Source organism: Semicossyphus pulcher, unplaced genomic scaffold (assembly GCF_022749685.1).
Source record: "Semicossyphus pulcher isolate SPU_LCO1_2020_fin unplaced genomic scaffold, fSemPul1.0.p SCAF_17, whole genome shotgun sequence".
Taxonomy (NCBI): Eukaryota; Metazoa; Chordata; class Actinopteri; order Labriformes; family Labridae; genus Semicossyphus; species Semicossyphus pulcher.
In genome coordinates, this window is record NW_027211681.1 from 16,809,939 (window position 1) to 16,828,152 (window position 18,214).

General features: G+C 41.9%; 1 protein-coding gene across 6 annotated transcripts in view; it reads right to left on the reverse strand.

Moving 5' to 3' along the window:
- Positions 1–18,214, reverse strand: part of inpp4b (inositol polyphosphate-4-phosphatase type II B) — a 138,481-nt gene that overhangs the window by 45,684 nt on the left and 74,583 nt on the right. For all 6 annotated transcript variants that reach the window (XM_069666285.1, XM_069666289.1, XM_069666283.1 and 3 more), the window contains 2 exons: positions 13,337–13,467; positions 4,125–4,229 (listed from right to left, as the gene is read on the reverse strand). In XM_069666285.1, the coding sequence (XP_069522386.1) occupies positions 4,125–4,229; positions 13,337–13,467 (236 nt within the window). The remainder of the gene's footprint in view (positions 1–4,124; positions 4,230–13,336; positions 13,468–18,214) is intronic.

Sequence of the window (18,214 nt, forward strand, 5' to 3'; positions counted from 1 at the left end):
GACTGACTGCGCTGAGAAACCGAGCCCCGTTATGCAGCAGGTTCCTCTGTTTCCTGATTGCAATCATTTACTCCGTGTGTTTTTCTTGTTAAAAATGTGCATTCCAATTGTAATTCACTATCAAACAAGGTGCTCACAGTAAATTAAAACTAAAAGCTGTTTTTTTTTGGTTTAATTTTTGCTGAACTCTTCATATCAGAAGGCTTCTGCTGTCATCGTCAGTCGATCTAAAGTGCGTTACAGCTGCCACACAAGCTAGCAATCAAATTCAATGGTAACTTTTTATAGGGGAAATACACATGTAGTCGCGTGTTAGTTTGGGAAACCTACCAAAGTAATGCACGATCACGATCAGTTTTTAGTTAAACAGTTTCAGCGTTGATTCAACTACATTATTTTATGTTGAGGAAGTTTATGTGGCTTTTACACTGTATTTAATCTGTTAATTTAACCTGCCCTCATTGATGCAAACCAAATGAACAGAAAGGTCTGTCAGGGGCGTCAGCGGTTAAATCAGCGGCCCATATTCAGAGGCTACAGTCCTCGATGCAGCGCCCCGGGTTCGACTCACACCCTCAGCCCTTTGCCGCGTGTCATCCTACATTCTCTCTTCCCCTAGTCAACACTATACACTGTCTTCTCTCTCTCGCTCAGATAAAGGCATAAAAGGCCAAAAAATATTTTAAAAAAAGAAAGGTCTGTCAGTGTAACACAATACAATTGAACAGCACCACAAGACACGGCCTCCAAAATGCCCAGACGGTTCAATCACACAAAATTTCCCCACATTATCATTTAGCAGTGTGTGTATGTGTGTGTGGTTTCTCCAGATCAATATTTTTTAATGATCCTTTTTTTGCATTTTTGCCTTAATTAGATAAATAACACGTTAGAATACAGGCAGGAAACATGCAGAGAAAGAGGGGGGTAAACGACAGGTATCAAAGTCCTTGGCCAGAGTCCAACGGTGATGTTGCTCTTAACCAGTTTCCACCTGAACACACCGGTATGTCCCAACATTATTAAAATATCAGGAAGATATATAAAGAAAGAAACCTTAAATATATATATTTTTTATATTAATATAATTAATATAGAACTTTCAGTGGCAAGAATGCATGGGGCTGGAGCAGGGACCATTCTAGCATTGCACGCGATGGCAGATACAACTAAAGAAAATTTATCACCAAAAAATATCACTTTAATGGCTTTTACGATATCTAACGTGCAAAGAAACATGTTTTCCTGTTACTGTAAGTGCAGTGCTCAAACATACATGCAGTATATTGGATTTCACTCTGTGCTAGACGATGCTTAAGCAGTCCTCATTCAACACAAACCTGCACCGTCATGTAAGAGGAATGATGGAAGCACTGGGTGTATTTCAGACCAGTGGCGTACTCAGACTGTTTGAGGGGCAAAAAAAAGGGGCACCCATGGGGCACCAGCGCGCACAAAGTTGTGATGCCAAACAAAAACGTGGGCATTTTTAGCTGCAGAGGCATACCATGAGGGCACATTGTCTCACACGTAGGAGTGTGCGGAGGCCAACTAATTTTCCAACATGTATCATTTATTCACTGGAAGGACACCCAGAGCGCACTTCATCACTTTTATCAAAGACGAAAGCATCCATGAGGGCACTTTGACTGAGATTTTTCAGACATCGTGGGGCACAAAAGGGGGCGATTATAACTTAGATAAATTTAACATGCAACTTTTTATATACCAATTTATGCATAAATGCATCAGGAAGCAGAAAATAACCTCGGGATGACACAAGATAAAACACTTGAGTAGAAAGCGATGGTGTCAACAGATTTAGAGCACTTTAAACTTTCAGGCAGACTGTTGCAGACTTTTTTGTGTGTAATTTAGGTTTGTTCAGATGCTATTTGATGTTACTGCTTTTCATCATAACCCAGATTTCTTAATTAATATGAGGAAGCCGATGGGAGCTGTGTGTAGTTACACTCCTGTCACTCCTGTGTTACTGCAGGTACTCCAGGTCCTGTTGCAGGAGACGCAGAGGAGTGTGCGCAGGCAGACACGTCAGCTAAAGCACCGCTGCTTGGACTAGAGTCAAGGTGTGAATCTGGCCCACAGAGGGTAATTATCAGGCTGTCAATCAATCAATAGACAAACTCCTCTGAGGCTCATTTTATCCTGATTTCTCCCCTTTTTCTGCCTCAGCTGTGCAGGACAGCTGTAGGGTGTATGATGACTTAATTTTACCTTTTTCATCTGTCAGCCCGGATACTCTCACTGAAAGAACCACTGTTTATGTCAAGGTTTGTCTCTCTTCATCTTTTCGTCAATCATCTGGTGTATAGTTAAAAAGGAGCCCACTCACGCATGAGGCAGCAGTTTGTCGCCCTAACACACTCAGACAGTTCCAGGGCAATAACAGGCTGTGCCAGCCAGAGAGCAGCGGTGGAGGAGACGGCCTGCTCATTCTGTCCAGAAGAACGCAAAGGGCTTAATTAGTGTTTGTCTATCGCTCTCAGGCCCAGTTAATTCTCACCTTCAGCCTGGCCGATGACCTAGAACCTCCCTGTCTGAGCGCTCTGAGGATCTCTGACAGATGGAGAAGTCAGACATAGAGAGACATCAGTCAGTGAAAACCACCGCAGCTCATATGAATCCATCTTTCCACAACGCCTGCTTTTAGGTCTGCATTGGGTTTGTAAAAATGTTTTTCAAAATAAGAGCGTATAAAATAAATGGTAAATGGACTGTTCTTTTTAGTCTTTAGACCACTCAAAGCGCTTTTACACTACATGTCACATTCACCCATTCACACATGACACAGGCTGCTATGCAGTACCAATCTCTCCATTAATTCATGGCCATAGGGTTCTGTTCGTGCATGTGTGTATTTCTGGCCTATGTGTGAGTAGCATGTTTCTAATTATAACAGAGAGAAAACTTTTTTGGATTTTTGCCTTTATTCAAAAGGACAGCTGAAGAGAGACAGGAAATGTGGCGAGTAGAGCGGAATGGATCGGCAGACCGGGAACCGAACCTGCGATCATCGACGAGGACTGTAGCCTTTGTATATGAAGCACCTGCTCTACCGACTGAGCTAAACCAGCGCCCCATGAAAAGTTTTTTTGAAATTGTTTTATTTTTTCCGAGGGTAGACGGTAGCTCAGTCTGTAGAGACTTTGCTTGGGAACCAGAAGGTGGTCGGCTCAAGTCCCAGTACGGACCAAGCATGGGAATTAGGGCTGGTAGCTGGAGAGGTGCCAGTTTCCTTTCCTGGGCTCCATCGAGCTGCCCTTGAGCAAGGCATCGAATCCCCCAAATGCTCGGGGCGCACGTCCATGTGCAGCCCCCTCACTCTGACATCTCTCCATTAGAGCATGTCCACAGGATCCTGTTTGTGCTTGTGTGTATTTCAGGCTTATTTTGTGTGTGTGGCATGTTTGTCAAAACAGAGTGAAAAAACATGAATTGAATTTCCCCTCAGGGATTGATGACGTATGTCTTCTTCTTCTTCTTCTTCTTCTTCAGGGTCTAACCATTCACGCACAAACATACACCGATGGCTTCAGGAGCAATTTGGCCTTCAGTGTCTTGCCCAAGGACACTTTAAAATGTTGACTGTAACAGCTGGGGATCGAAAGACGGCCTACCACTGAGCCACAGCTGCCCCTTAACTAACTAGCAAACAAAGCGACAAAGTGACAGGGTCACAATTATCACCTGAATTTGCAGCTCCTATCTGCTTTAAGGACATTTATAGTGAGTTTGAGTTCAAAGTCTGGCTCTTTGAGATGCACCTTCGCTGTTTTGGTTCACTCTAACTGCTCTTGAAACTTGGTTTTAGCCGCAGTAGGCACCTTTTTGTTTTTGCTAAACAGGATGGAGTAGCTGCTTGGCACCAGACAGCAGGCAGACACTGTTAGAAACCAGCTGGTGAACATACTGGAGCGTTAAGCGGACAGATATGTTCAGAAGTTAGTAGGACCAAAAAAGGAGTGATAATACAAAGTTAATTTTGGACTTACATTCGGCAGGTAGCCAGACACATGATTAATAATGTTGCCCATAAATGCTGGATGTATATAAGCAACTGTTTCATCATATCAACTCAAAGGTCTGGAACATGATTGCAATACCTGTTTTCCTGGGGCACGTCACCCTCATCCTCTGGGTGTGCAGGTTTATAGGGATGAACTCCAGAGATTTCTGGGCTTTGCAGCAGCTTGGCTTGAACGAACGGCCTGAAAAGAACAGAGACGCAAGCACATGTCAAACTGTCATCAAACACAATTGAGTTGGAGGAAGGTTCAAAGACAAAAACATCCGTGTGAAAGCCTCTTGTGTCTGTATACTATGATCTTTCCAGCATGACCGCTTTACATGGCTCTCTCTTGTTGATGTGCTCATGAAGGGGCACGGCAACAGATTAGCAAACGTTAGATAACAAACTGGATTGATGTTTGAATGTTCTCTTTGTTTTAAAAATCAAAGGAAAAGTCCTGAAGCAGTTGCATGCCTTGAGGTCTTTTTAATGAGATCTATTTAGTGACAAAAAAGTTGCTATGGCAACAATCTCCAGATTGGAGATTGGGACCCTACGCAAATCTTGCGGGATGTTTAAACTTTGTTGCGGGCAGGAGCAGGAAGTAAAAAAATAAACTGCGGATTTTTTGCGGCATGAAAATTGTAGAAATTAGTCCCTTTATGTCTTTAAATAGCCTTGTTTATTAAGAATAAAAAAACAGGTTAACAGATTGTTCACAAGACTTCTTTGACTACAGGAATTACTGAACCCGAGCACTGTCGTTGCCATGGATACGCATACAAGTACGACAATCGTTCAGAAAAATTATACATACACAAATGAATCAAACTGCTATGTTTGCATGCAAAGGAGGAGACCGTAATTTTCCTTACGTCATTACCTACAGGTATGCGCATTGCAGCTCTCTTTATTAATACTAAACAATAAAATAACGTTTATGTCAGACCTGTCAAGTTAATCTATTATTAAGACATTTCCTGTCAAGCTGTCTCCCTCACCGTTGATCACCGGGTCCCTCCCTAATGTGTTGCACCTGTGTTCCAACTTTTCCTTCTTCAGGCCTGGTGTTCCCTCACTTCCCTGCCAGATTATCACTAGCCTTAGCAGTAGATACATCCAGCTCAATCCAGCTTAATTAGTTATCCAAGTTTTTCCTTACCTTGTTCCTGTTTTTACCTATCGGATCTCTGTACCTTTGCCTTCGCTTCTTGACTTTTGTGTATCGGACCTAGTTTGAATAAAGACCATGATTTTGGAACTATCACCTGCCTCCGCGGTTGAATCCTTACTCTGTGCCTGACAGTTTATTCCCTGTGGGACAGGAGAAGACATGAAATCAATCTGTTGCGTGGGCAGGGAATGTCATAATTTCTGCGGGTGTGGGTGGGAGTGGTAAACACACATTGCGGGAGCGGGCGGTAATGGTCAGAACTCCAACGGGAGCGGGATTAAGGAAACAGGGCTCGAGTGCACATTCAGTTGCACATGGGAAGGATGTTGAGGTTTCAACACTTAACTGCCATTATTTTCAAATTTGAATGGTGGACAAAATGCATAAAACTTCACGAGTATTTTCATCCCTTTTCAGAGGATGGATGATAAATAAATATGCTTAACTATACATAACTTCTGTCACAGATCACCATCACCCATTAAAACACATCTACGCAAATGAGGTAGAGAATGTATAAACCAGCATGTCATTTTTTTCATCATCTGTTTGTGACATCTTCTTATGTGCACTGTAATCCTTTAAGCTCTGGATTTTATGCCCTTTGCAGCCACTGCTTTCCTCAAAATGTCCAATTAAATTTTTCCGCCAAACCATTCTTTGTTTTCAGATTAAAGTTAAGCTCAAAATCACAATCTGACTCTCCAATCTCAAATATGTAAATAGGGTTGATGAGCCTCTTGGAGATGGGGCTTTCAGGAGAATTCACACGACAGAGGAAATTTAGAGGAGCTGTCATGTCTGCCAGCAGAGGTAAGACGATTGAAATTAAGTTATTCAGAAGGGGCACAGACGAGCAAAAAGGGGGACACAAATTGTCATGTGATCAGAAGATTTAATTAAGTCCTCTTTAAAGACTCTAAATTTGAATTTCCTACTTGAGTTACAAAACCAGAAAGTTTCCCAACACGTCACTGCCCTCCCGCCGGGAGATGTACTGGTATAGGGGTTGAAACATCAGTGGTTTTCCAGCAGGCGACCCTGCGGCTGACCTTAATGCACCTGAGAAGGTGCGACAGGCTGAAGAGCCAAGGCAGGAAACGACACCTCACCTGTACAACCATCTTAATGCTTGTTAATTGCTATATTATGACACAAAAGTGAGAATTCCCAGCTGTAAAGTCTGCTTCCTCCTGTTCTTTAATCACTCCTAAGACAACAGACCAGTTTGCAGTTGTTACCTGCCACAGATTTTAAACACCATTTGGCAGGTTGGCCAAACATGAAAACAAATCAGCGCACCTCTAATACTGTATATGACGCTGAAGCAGCTAACCCACTCAAGCTGAAATGTGTTACCTCAGAAATGGAAAACACTCCTGACTCGGCTGCAGCTGACGTGATACGGCTTATTATTTCCCAGCGCTGGGAATCAATCATGTCTTCTTTCCAAGCTGGTAAGTGATTTGTTGCTACTTATCAAAGTGCAAATGTAAAAAAGGAGCCATATCTTAACGCTGAATGTAACATCCATCGAGCAAATATAATGAAGAACAAGACAGAAGCTGCGCATGACGAAATGTTCTGTTCAGAACACTAAGAGCCAGATTTATGAAGCCGTTGGAACACGTTTTTTTTCGCTCAATAAGAACTGCAGCGCACATCAGCCGAACACCGTTTGCAGTGCACTCAGAGGCAGCAGAGAAACATTAAGGCATTAAAATATTCATACAGGACTGAATTAGCCTTTGCACCAGTTGCATTTTTGATGTCAATTAGGTGTCAACTGATTTATTCTTAATGCCACAATGAGCCCGTTCACATGTTGGTACAGGTATAATCCTTACAATCGTCACCATCTAAGTTGAGCTTGTTAGCATGCTAACATTTGCTAATTACTAGTCGACACAATAGCTGTGCCCCAATCCTGGGGCTGCTGCTTTCGAAGAAGGCGGTCCACGGAGTATGCATCATTCATATCCTGCGTAGACCGGTAAAGCCAAACTGATGAGGCGGCCTGTCTACGGAGGACTTCCTGTTTGCACCACCAGCTGTTCCCGCCCTTACCCTTGCATCCCCAACGCCATAGCAACAGCTAACTAGCTAGAATAACTAAGTCCAGTAGGTTAACCTATTGTTTGAAAGATCATTTATTTTAAGGGCCCTTTAGTTTATTTAAACATGTATAACGCGAGCTGTTCGACTGAAACCAAAAACTTTTACATTTTAAGTGTATTCCTCAGCAGCGTAAGAGTCCGCCATCTCGTTTGAATTGGCACGCAATGAATCTTGGGATAAGGAGGTCGCATTTGTCGGCCGCATCTGAAGGAGTCTTTGAATTGGGACAGCCTTCGACGCGCTTCTGTGCTGCAATCGGCCCTTGAATGCCTATGAAGGCTGAAGGCCCTGGATTGGGACACAGCTAAAGACATTGGGTTTTGGTTATCTAGCAATGTACAGAAGTATCTTGCAAATGGCAATTTTGACGAGGTGATGGTGCCAGATAAAATGTCAAGAGGATCATGCAATTATTAGAACTGATCCTCTTTGGATCTTTAATCTCTTTAGCAAATTTCACTGCAGTCAATCGAACATTTAATAACACAGAAATCCAAAATTGTCAATAAAGATTTGGTGCAACTGGGAAAACTCACAAGCCAACCAAAGTCAGCAGGTGTTATCCTCCGAGTGCATAATGCTGTCCATAGAGGCATGCGGCTAGTTAGGCTAATAAAAACACTTAATCGGCCGGCTGTTTCTGCAAATGTCTTCACAGACGTAGAATAAAAGTTGCCTCCACATCCTGGATCAGCATCTGTTTCAAAAGGCTAACATTCAAGTCAATAACCAGCCTGTCATCCCTGCTCCGTGGGCTCTCACTGTCAACTGCAGAACTCTGGGGACCAGGCTAATCGAGCCAGTGACCGTTGTAGGTTAGATGAATTAGTCATATCAGATCCCCATCTGTTTGCCCAGGTGGGCTGGCTGTATGACAGCAGGGCTGGACGCCAGCAGTACTGACCAACATCTGCCCACCATGTCTTCTTTTAATCTCTCCTGTCGTTTCTTTGCTCTTAGCCACTTTTCTGTACTTCTTTGAATCCTTCAGAAGATGAGCGACCAATATCCTGTGCTTTTATAAATGTTCCGCCTCGATGCCTGAGGATAAGCTGTGAAGAACCAAAGAAGAAAGATCACAACGACAGCGACCAGCGCTGGAAGAAGAACCGTGTTGTAAGGGAGGTCTGTCAGATCAAAGTAGGCCTGTTTAACTATGTGAAGGGGTTTCATCGTCATGGTCCTGTGGCACTGAGAGCGCAGCAGGGTTTCTTAATAAAGCCACAGTTACATATGTTGTAGACATAGAGGAGGATTGGACACATGCTGTGTGAGCACTGCGTTGGGATAAGCAAGTCATGTCTGAGGGTGCTTTTCCATCCAACAGTTTGTCCATTATCTTTAAGTCTTTTTCTTTCCTCTTATTATTTAAATGTGAGCTGTAGAAACAGGAAAATAGAAAACGTGTGTGCACTCCACAGCTGAACATTTTACCTGGAGGCACCAGACTGCAGAGACTACAGTTCTAATACAGATATTAAAGAGAGAAAGTAAGATATGAGCTTTAATCTACAATCCGTAGCTCTGGGCTTTAAGCTGCGGTTATCCCATAAGTGCGCTTTAAGAGTGACTGACAGTTTTGTGCAGAGGAGCGCCGGCAGTGTTGGAGGTCCAACAAACAGCACCCTGACGGGATTATGTCTGCGCCTTTAATAAACAATGAAAGCCGGGATGATTAATTTATGAATGGAATAGAGTTATTAGAGAATGTGGAGTGTTCACTGAGGTCAGCTCGTCATTAAAAATGGATAAAATGAGGGTGCTGAACCTGAACACAAGGAGTCTGCCTCCGTCTCCCAGCAGGCTGCTTCACTTACTCTGCTCTCTCTGGCTTTCTGCAGCCTCTCCAGCTTTAGTCTTTTTTCATACACACACAGTGAACAGAGAGAGAAGAGACTGCACAAGCTCGAGTATTTTTAAAACATGGCAGAAGGCAAACCAGTCATGTTATCTTTTTTTTTGAACCTTTGTATGGAGCTGTCCTCCAACATGGAGAGAAGGAAAAGTAGCTTTGCAATGTATGTTTTTATGTCAAAAGGGTTAATTTGTATTTTTTTTAAATTGTTTGTATTTTAATGTATGTTTTTTGTTTTAGATCTTCCTGTCTGGGGACTACAGATGTAAATTAGCTATATAGTTAACTCTGGCCCAAAAGTGGTGTTGTGCACGGCCCCTGTCATATAAACTAATAAGCTAAACTAAGAAAACCAACATCCAACTAATGACGTGCACAAACGGACGACTCCACATTGCGCATAAAAAAAACCCCTGACTCTGGATTGACCTTAAATTATTTGCACATTAGAGTCAGACTCTAATTAATTTGAATGTATAAATAATCCTATTTAAGGACAGAAATCCTCAGAGACATGTTTAGAATTTTTTTTAAATGCAACTTGACACTTTGGGAGTGTTTTATGATTTCTTTTAACTTTGTATTATTTGGTTTTTAATTAAAGAGATTGTGATTTCCTTTATATATCATGAAAATCTCTGCGCTTTAAAGTAATAATCTTGAAAATTTTCATTTAAATAAATGTCTGTCATTATCTATCACCACATGAGGTAACACCATGGTGATTGAGCCTATGGCCTACTGATGAAAGCCTTCGCATTTGCAGTATTACAGACTGGCTGTCTGTGGTGACTTTCCCAGTTAGAGAAGTGTTTTCCATCAGCCAGCAGTGGTTGGTCTGCCAGAGAGGGTAGGCGGAGCTAAGCGGCTGCTTTTCCGGTCTCTGCAAGTGTTGCGAGTAAACAGTACTCTACTATGGCTGAACAAACAAAGAATAGATCGATGACTACAGATACAACTTCGAAAATAAGTGAAAATCCAAAGAAAAAGAAACAAAGTCGACGCTCAGATGAAGGCAAACAAGGAAAATCAAGAGTTACAACCGCAGCCAACCGTAGACGTCACACATACAACACTGTCTGGATATCTAGGAAGTGTGCTACTGCAATCACCGTTTATCGCCATAGGTGCCGCCAAAGAGAACAAAACTGAGATCTTCAACATCACCACTTTAAAGAGAATGTGATTTCCTTTATATATCATAGAAATCTCTTTGCTTTAAAGGCATCCTGAACACTTTGAGGTCATATGTGATTAATAATTTGAGGGTAATAACATCATTATCAACAAATTTACCTGCATTAATTTGTGTGAACATAGTAAAGTAAAGTGTTGCTCTGTCCTCTCTTGTGACGGACATCACTTCTCTTGTATATTTACACCATTTGTTTGCTTTGCGTAATTATCTCCCCTGTGTTTGCTCACCCACCGGTCTTCCCTCTCAAACCACATTCTCTCTTTTTCTCTCTCTACCCTCCATCTTTTTTTTTTTTTTTCAACAAAATGAAATAACTTATCAATAATTAATCTGCTGCAGCTTGCCCACACAACTTGTGTCATGCTGTTTGAGTTAATCGCTGTTTGATAAGGGTGATGACTTTGGCGGGGGGCTCCTCCGTATATTGCGGCAACGTGGCCCACACAAGGGACTTGTCAGGGTCCGTAATGACCATCGTCACATTATCCACTCCCCCTCGCCGTCATCTCTTATCAGCTGAGCCAAGCAAAAACATATGCTTCATTATGGGGATGAGAGAAAAGTCCAGTTACTCAGAGCTAAGATGTTTCTTTGCAGCGTAAATATGCATGAGATCGCTGCAGGGGAAATAAACAAACCCAGAGTTATTGATCAGTCTGTGAGATTTTTAATGCATGTTGTTGTTCCTGTTAAGATGTCATTAGTTATGAGCTTCATTTAGGACAGTAGGACATCTGTTGTTTTGTACAGTAACATGAGTGTGTCTTTAAGGGCTTGTGCTACACAAGGACATTACCTATTGCATTTAAAGTACGCAGTATGCATGCACACTTTGTATGAGTTTTCATCCTGCTTCTGAGTAATGAAACCAACACAACTGATATATTAACTATGTATAATAAGGTTAAACAGCCCAGTATCAGAGGTATCCTGCAGCATGTCCAATGCTTCCTCCTTCAATGTCAGAGGCAAATGAAAAACAGCCTAATTACGCTCTGTGTTCACATCAGAGCTAACTGAGTGGATTAATTTTATTATGTAAAACATCTGCAAAAAGTGCACAAAAAACACAACATATTTGCATACCGAGTAGAACACAGAATGTTTGCAAATGAGATGCAACACTCGTGTTTTCCCCTGCACGTGGCACAGATTTGTATCAGTTTTCATGTGCACTGCAAACATTTACTTTGACACAACACAGAAGAGCACATGGGCTCACACATTTCAGTTGCTATGGAAACTCTTTGACAGCAAGTAGATATATAGGAAATTACCTCTGGCTGAGCTTGCGATCGACACAAATTACCCAGAATGCATCATTCAACTCAGAGACGGCTTCTGGTTTTCAGATTTAACCTAAAAGGTGACGAGCTGACAGTGTTTCGTGTTGTGACTGGGTCAGATTTGCGACACACCACACTCCTTTAACTCCTCCCACAAAGTCTCTATAGGAGCCACACATTACACAAGAGGCTACATGCAGAGTTCAAAGCTGGATTTTACAAAGGAAGAAAAATTAATTCTACTTGCAAAAAGGTTTATCTTAATGGAGCCGGATATTCTGACAATAAAAAGGATGAATCCAAAGTCACAGAGCTTTTGTATCTTTAGGACATCCTTGAACTCTCTGAACGTGGAAAAGAAGCACTGTGACATTCTCCACTTAGTAACATTAAAATCAAACACTGTTATGTCACAGTATCAAAACAGCCAATATGTGACCTCTCAATCTGTTAATAGACTAAAAGGGATTTTTTTGGTTGAGCGAGACTCTCTCAAAGTATGAGCTCATTTGAGTCATAAAAAGTCTTAAAAAAATACTAAATGTGAATATTTTCTATGTTTTAGGACCTTTTGATTCATTTATTTAAGTATTTAGTTGTAATTTATAATAGAAGAAGGTATAATTGAAACATTTCAACACTACCTTCTCATGTGTTTCAACTACAGTTGCTCCACTGAGGGTTAAGAGCCTGCTAAAGTACACTTCCTCAATGTAAGACGCCCGCCTCCGATGTCATGTCTTGTTCAAAATGGTCAGGTTTGAAATGTAGACTGCAGATTTTTTAGACGATCCACCGGTATATTCTCGTCGTATTTCAGATTCTGTACCGCTCTGAGCCGTTATCTACAGCGAAAACGGTTGTAGGAATGTAGAGTGGGCGAAACCACAAGCTGTTTGTACAACTTTCTCCACAGCAGCTATGCCGCCAATTTCAAATATTATTGCTTCTACTGATTACAGAGAACACCAGCTTTGACTGACAGTGGCTTTTTCCAGGGGGAAACTGCTCCTTTAAAGTCCTGCATTGAGTGGTGTGGAAACATATTTTTTGCATGTTTGACCATTTATGAATAAAAAAGATGATAAAACACAGATTATGCCTTTTTTTTTTAAGCCAACTTGATTAAAAAAAACAAACACAGAAGCTGTGTCTCAATTGAGGGGCTGCATCCTTCAAAGGACGCATTGTTGCATGTCGCCTAGCAACAGGCAGCTAGCTAGGTAACTAGCCAACATTATTTTAGTTTCATGGCCCTTTTCAAGTTCAACGTTTGTATCGCTAGGAATTTGATTGAGTTGAAACCTTTGTATTTCAAAGTGTATACCTCGGCCGCTTGAGAGTCCGCCATCTCGTTTGAATTGGCAGGCAATGAATGTCAGGATAGTTGGGGTGTGAAGGAAGCACCCGATGGATCCTTCGTGGCCCGAGAAAAGGAGGACGCATTTGTGGGCTGCATCTGAAGGAGCCTTCGAAGTGAGACAGCCTTCAAAGCGCTGCTGTGACACAATAGGCCTTCAAATATGGCCTTCAAAGGATTCAGACCCTGACTTGGGACACAGCTAGAGCTAGATCCAGAAAAGCTGGACAATCATTACTAAACAAGAGTGAAGCCAAGGACACTGAACTACTTAATGTGAATGCATGAGTAGATGAGCAGCTTGTGTATTAATACCTGTAATCTTGTCCAGTTCAGCCAAGGTCTCTTGGTAGGAGCTGATGATTCCTCCGTATCGTGTCATCACCTCCTTTCTTAAGTTGTCCCAGTGAGGGGAAAGCTCCCCCAGCTCCCTCAGGTCCTTCACCCTACAGACAAACACACATCAGTGAGGAACTCTGTGGTTTTACTGCACATTAAACAGATCTTTAAGTCCACAGTCTGCTCGGCTTATCAGGCGTAAAATAATCTAATGTAAGGGAGAGAAACTATTAAGTATTATTTCAATGCTATATCTAGTTTGGGCTCGTATCCATGCTTCCCAAAAGTCCTTTCCAATTATCTCCATTTTCAAGCGAGGGCACAAAATGATTATCAATCCTGGGAAGAAGACACAAGCACAGACACAGAGTGGACCAGTTACACATGCACACACAGAACTCCCGCAGCTCCCTGTGCTGAGCCAGATAAACACATTTTGAACCTCAGGCTTGTAGCTTGTGCCCACTTATCCATTCTGCCCTATCACATTCCTCCCTCCTGCTCCTTCCATTACTTAGAAAATAAAACCATCCAGTCTTTACTGGTGTCACTGGAGCGATTGCCGTTTCTGCAGCCCGAGGCCAAAAACATCTGTTCTCCTTCTATAGAAAAATAATAGCGGCCGTGCATGAGTGTGTGCATCTGTGTTTGTGTGGGAAGGGGAGTCCTGCAGCCTCTTTCACTGGCTCATCATTTGCATGTGAAAAGACACATCAGACAGACAGATATCATTCAGAAACCAGCCCCTTATCCTCCATTGAAGGTAAATTGCAGTGATATTATAGACGTTGAAGTTGGTTCAATATAGTATTCAGGATAATAAATGAAGGGCCACAAGCATTTCTTTAATGAAAACAAGCCCAATTTTCGGTTATTATACCTCATGCATATTGTAAACTGTATGTCCTAAAATGAAAGGCTGCATGTATAAATGCCCAATGGTTGCACGCATTGTGAAGAGCAGGTGTAATTGCTTAACTGCATTATGCAGTAGTTAGTTCTTTGTTGGAGTTCAACTACTACAACACGGCATTAGGCGCCGAAAGCCTCTCCAGACTGTTTCCTGATTTTCTCCAGGTAACTCAAGTTATTTTTAGAGGACTTTGAAGTCTTTCAATACACGGCAGAGCGCGATAGAAACGGTGCCAGAGAGAAAGAGGCAGAGTGAGTCAAGGTCACATGTAGCATGAAACGCAATATTTCTGTAGTGTGGGTGAAGCATTAAAAAAACAAAAAGCAGACGAACATATTTTGTCACGTATTGCTGATGGTATGTAGCCATCTCGTCTATTTTCAAAGGGACTATTTCTTTGCTTGGAAGCGGTTCCAATAATAACAGTGTTGAGTGAGGTCTGTCCAGGTTGATAGGAACATTGTAGACGCAAGGACATGTTGTGGTGGGACTTTAAGCACTACAGCTAGACTCTGCATTGGTCGACATAATGAAGCAAAGCCAGTTCATGAATCCCAACTTCTGCACTCACATGGCACGCTGCAGTCTTCTTGCTGCCTCATATATCAGACACACCCCTTTAATCATGTCGTTCAGCCATCAGGGCTCTGCTCACTCTTTTAATGCGTTGTTGCTGTTGTTAGCATTTGGCACTGAGTCCTCCTTCCCTTAGAGGAGGAAGACACACTAGGTTGCTCCTCACAGACTGCTGTGCTGAAGTTGACACGTAAAAACTGTGTATCTGCATCTTCAGTGGCAGTTTGGCCACTGTAGCTTAGCTTGCATGTTGGTTACAAGCATAGACTGTATAAAAAGATGGACAACCTGACGGCTCCCTAAAAGTGATGCCAAAACCCTCTCCATCACCCTCTGCTGACTGGCTGCAGTATAGGTCATAAAGCCCGCCTTCTCCATGTTAACAGATGGGACATGAGTCAAACTATAAAACCAAAATACACCCCAAATACATTTTCCTCAAACACGGTTTCTGTCATTATAGTTGGTTCTTATCATGCTGCTTTACATCCAAGTGTTAATTTTTCCGACAAGTTTATTTCTTATTAGTTATTTGATGCTGTAAAAAGGATGATTGACAGCTCTGTTGACAAATCCGGCTCCTGCAGCCGATCTGTTCCGGATTAGCAGAGCAGAGGAGGAACGGCGAGAGGAGACGCAACTAAAACAATCACTACAGTCATTGAAGTTTACATATGTGTGAACTTCTGCTTCAGACCAACACAAGGAGCTGTTCTGCTGTTAAATACGCCCATGTTTTTGCCGGGGGTTTTTTGTAAGTTAAGTGGTTTTGGTTAGCAGTGGCTACGGTAGCTCGATCTCTACTGCGCAACTCTGGCTCCAAATGACGTCACCATCGCAGGTGGCAGCACCTATCACAGTATTTTGGCTTCAGTTTTGTCCAATGAGAGCAGATGGAGATGCATTGTCCATCTTTATATAAAGTCATTGGTTATAATTAAAAAATTAGTCGTATCAGTCAGGCTGATAATCAGCATGAGTAAGCAGTTCTATATATCAAAGGAGAGAGGCAAAACTCAAAAGAATGGATCCATCAAAACCTGCACACATTGCACCAAGATTGTCTGCATGGGTTAATCTACTTGAAGTAATAGATTTTTTGTATTATATTTTGGTTGAACTGACTCTTAAACTACACTACAGCACAGCATGCAATCAGCTCAGTACACATACATACACACAGAAAACATGAGAAGTCGACATGAGAAGATGTTCTTCTCTAACTTCAACATAATTGGCAGTAAAACAAATGAAACATCACATTTGAGACAATTTCCTCATCTCTGCCTCGTTCAAGATTTAAACAAAAGCACAGCTGACAACAACCTCGAGCCAGAGAGTTACCGCATGCTGAGCAAGTCTGCCAACACGCTCTGCAGGTGGTTGTAACTAACTTGTGTTTATGGCATAGAAATGAAGAAGGCAGCTTTCAGGAAGCTAAGTGTGCAGTGAGGAGTGATACAGGTATGCATGTGACTTTAGGTTATTTGGAGGAGGAATTATTTTTACTTTTGGGATATAAATAGTGCTTGAAACTATTCTTAATTATAAAGGGATTTAAACAGAGAACAATGATGAATAAACATGTTTATTCAGGAGGTGTTGTGTGCAAAAGTCCTAGAGACAAAATTAGCATCTTTAAAAATGAGACGGGCTCAAAAGTGCTGCTTCTGAAACGAAAACAAAGACGAATCCAGCAGCAGCTCTTAAAGAAAAGAAAAACAAAGGACACAGAAGAGAAAAAAAACAGCTTCTTTCACAGATGCATGCTAATGTTAGCCCGCGGCTGAACAAAATAATGATATCAAGACTCTCGCAGTGAGGTATGAGCAGGGCCACCCCTCATTTCTCCCCGGTTTCAATCACACGTATTGTTTCCAGCGTACCCACTTCAGTTAAAGTGGCGCCTAATACCATAAATGGGTCTGTTTAATCAATCAAGCAGCGATGTTGTGTTATTTTCTGGTTCATGTTGCAGATTTTACACAGAACTTGATTGTTAAACTGTTCTTTGAGAAATTGCAACAATTCACAGTAATCTATCTACCTCGGTCTGAACCTCTCAGACACGCTTATTTGTGCTCCGCGCTGATTATTGTCTCAGGAGAAATCTGTAATTTAGTGTGGAGTGGAGGTCAGGGTGGATGATCCCGCCGTTAATAATAGATAATAGATTAAATAATAGAGAACCTATCTGCTTGTGAAATGACTGTGATAAGAAGAATGGTGGACGGAGAGATATCGGATCATTTCCTTAATCAGAGGGCCTTTGTCTGGAGGAGTAAAGGTGTGGAGGAGAGGCTTGATAAGAGCGAGTGTAGGGTCACTATGAGCACTGAAAGAAAGGTGCTTTAGTCTCACATCCAGCAGCAGTCATTTACAAACGGGATCCAACAAACAATCAATACTTATGGAAATTAGGACCTGTTTCATTAGAGGCAATCGGATCCCATCGGCTATAGTCTGAGACGATATAGCTTCAGGGGACAACAGTGAACAACAGCGGTTAGACAGTCAATACTTCCTTCTCTGCGTGATGCTTTGTTTACAGAAACAGAAACTGTTTTTCTTGTGATTGACTTTAATTAACGGCTCTTACCTTTGCCGAAGTTTCAACATCATGATGCAGATTAGTAAAAAGTCAAAATTCAAGCTTTGTCAGGTCTGTCCTCAAGAGGAGAAGAAAACTACTTTTAAAATCCTCGTTTGTTGAACGGAGGCCTGAGCTATAATTTCTGATGCATTCGCTGAAGTTGGGAAATCTGAACGCTGAGCAGACAGATGCAGAAGTCTGTTTATAGAGATTAAAAAGAAGCTAAATCATCGTCAGATAGCCGCTGATGGGAATGGGGAAGTCATTACGCAGCATTACATTTTTGCTCTCCACACGCACTGTTTTTCGTACACACGCCGCAGCCTGCTGATACGTGATTGGTCAATATTACTCGGACTACAAGCATAGTACAAACGGAAACCAGAACACTTACCATCCCTAAAATCCACGCCCCTGCTTACAGAGTCTACGTTCCTATGTAGAGATTACACGAGAGGAAACTGCACTAAAATTAAGCAACATATTTGTTTGTATTCCAAAATACAAAGATAAAGCATACAGTCGTTGTGAATACATCCATTTTCCTTGTCTTCTGTCGTTTATGGCTGATTATGAGTCAATTGCAGATATTTGGTTTCAGTTTTATGAATGACTGATTCTTTCGTCCTTGGATTACTTTATATTTATGGCAGGTTTGTTGTCAGTTGTAACTCCAAATGCTTGAAGAAAGATGCTTGACAGATACACAGCCCAGTCCTGACAGTGAGTGTGGGAGCTGACTTTTTCTTACAAAATCTCACAGCTAAAAAAA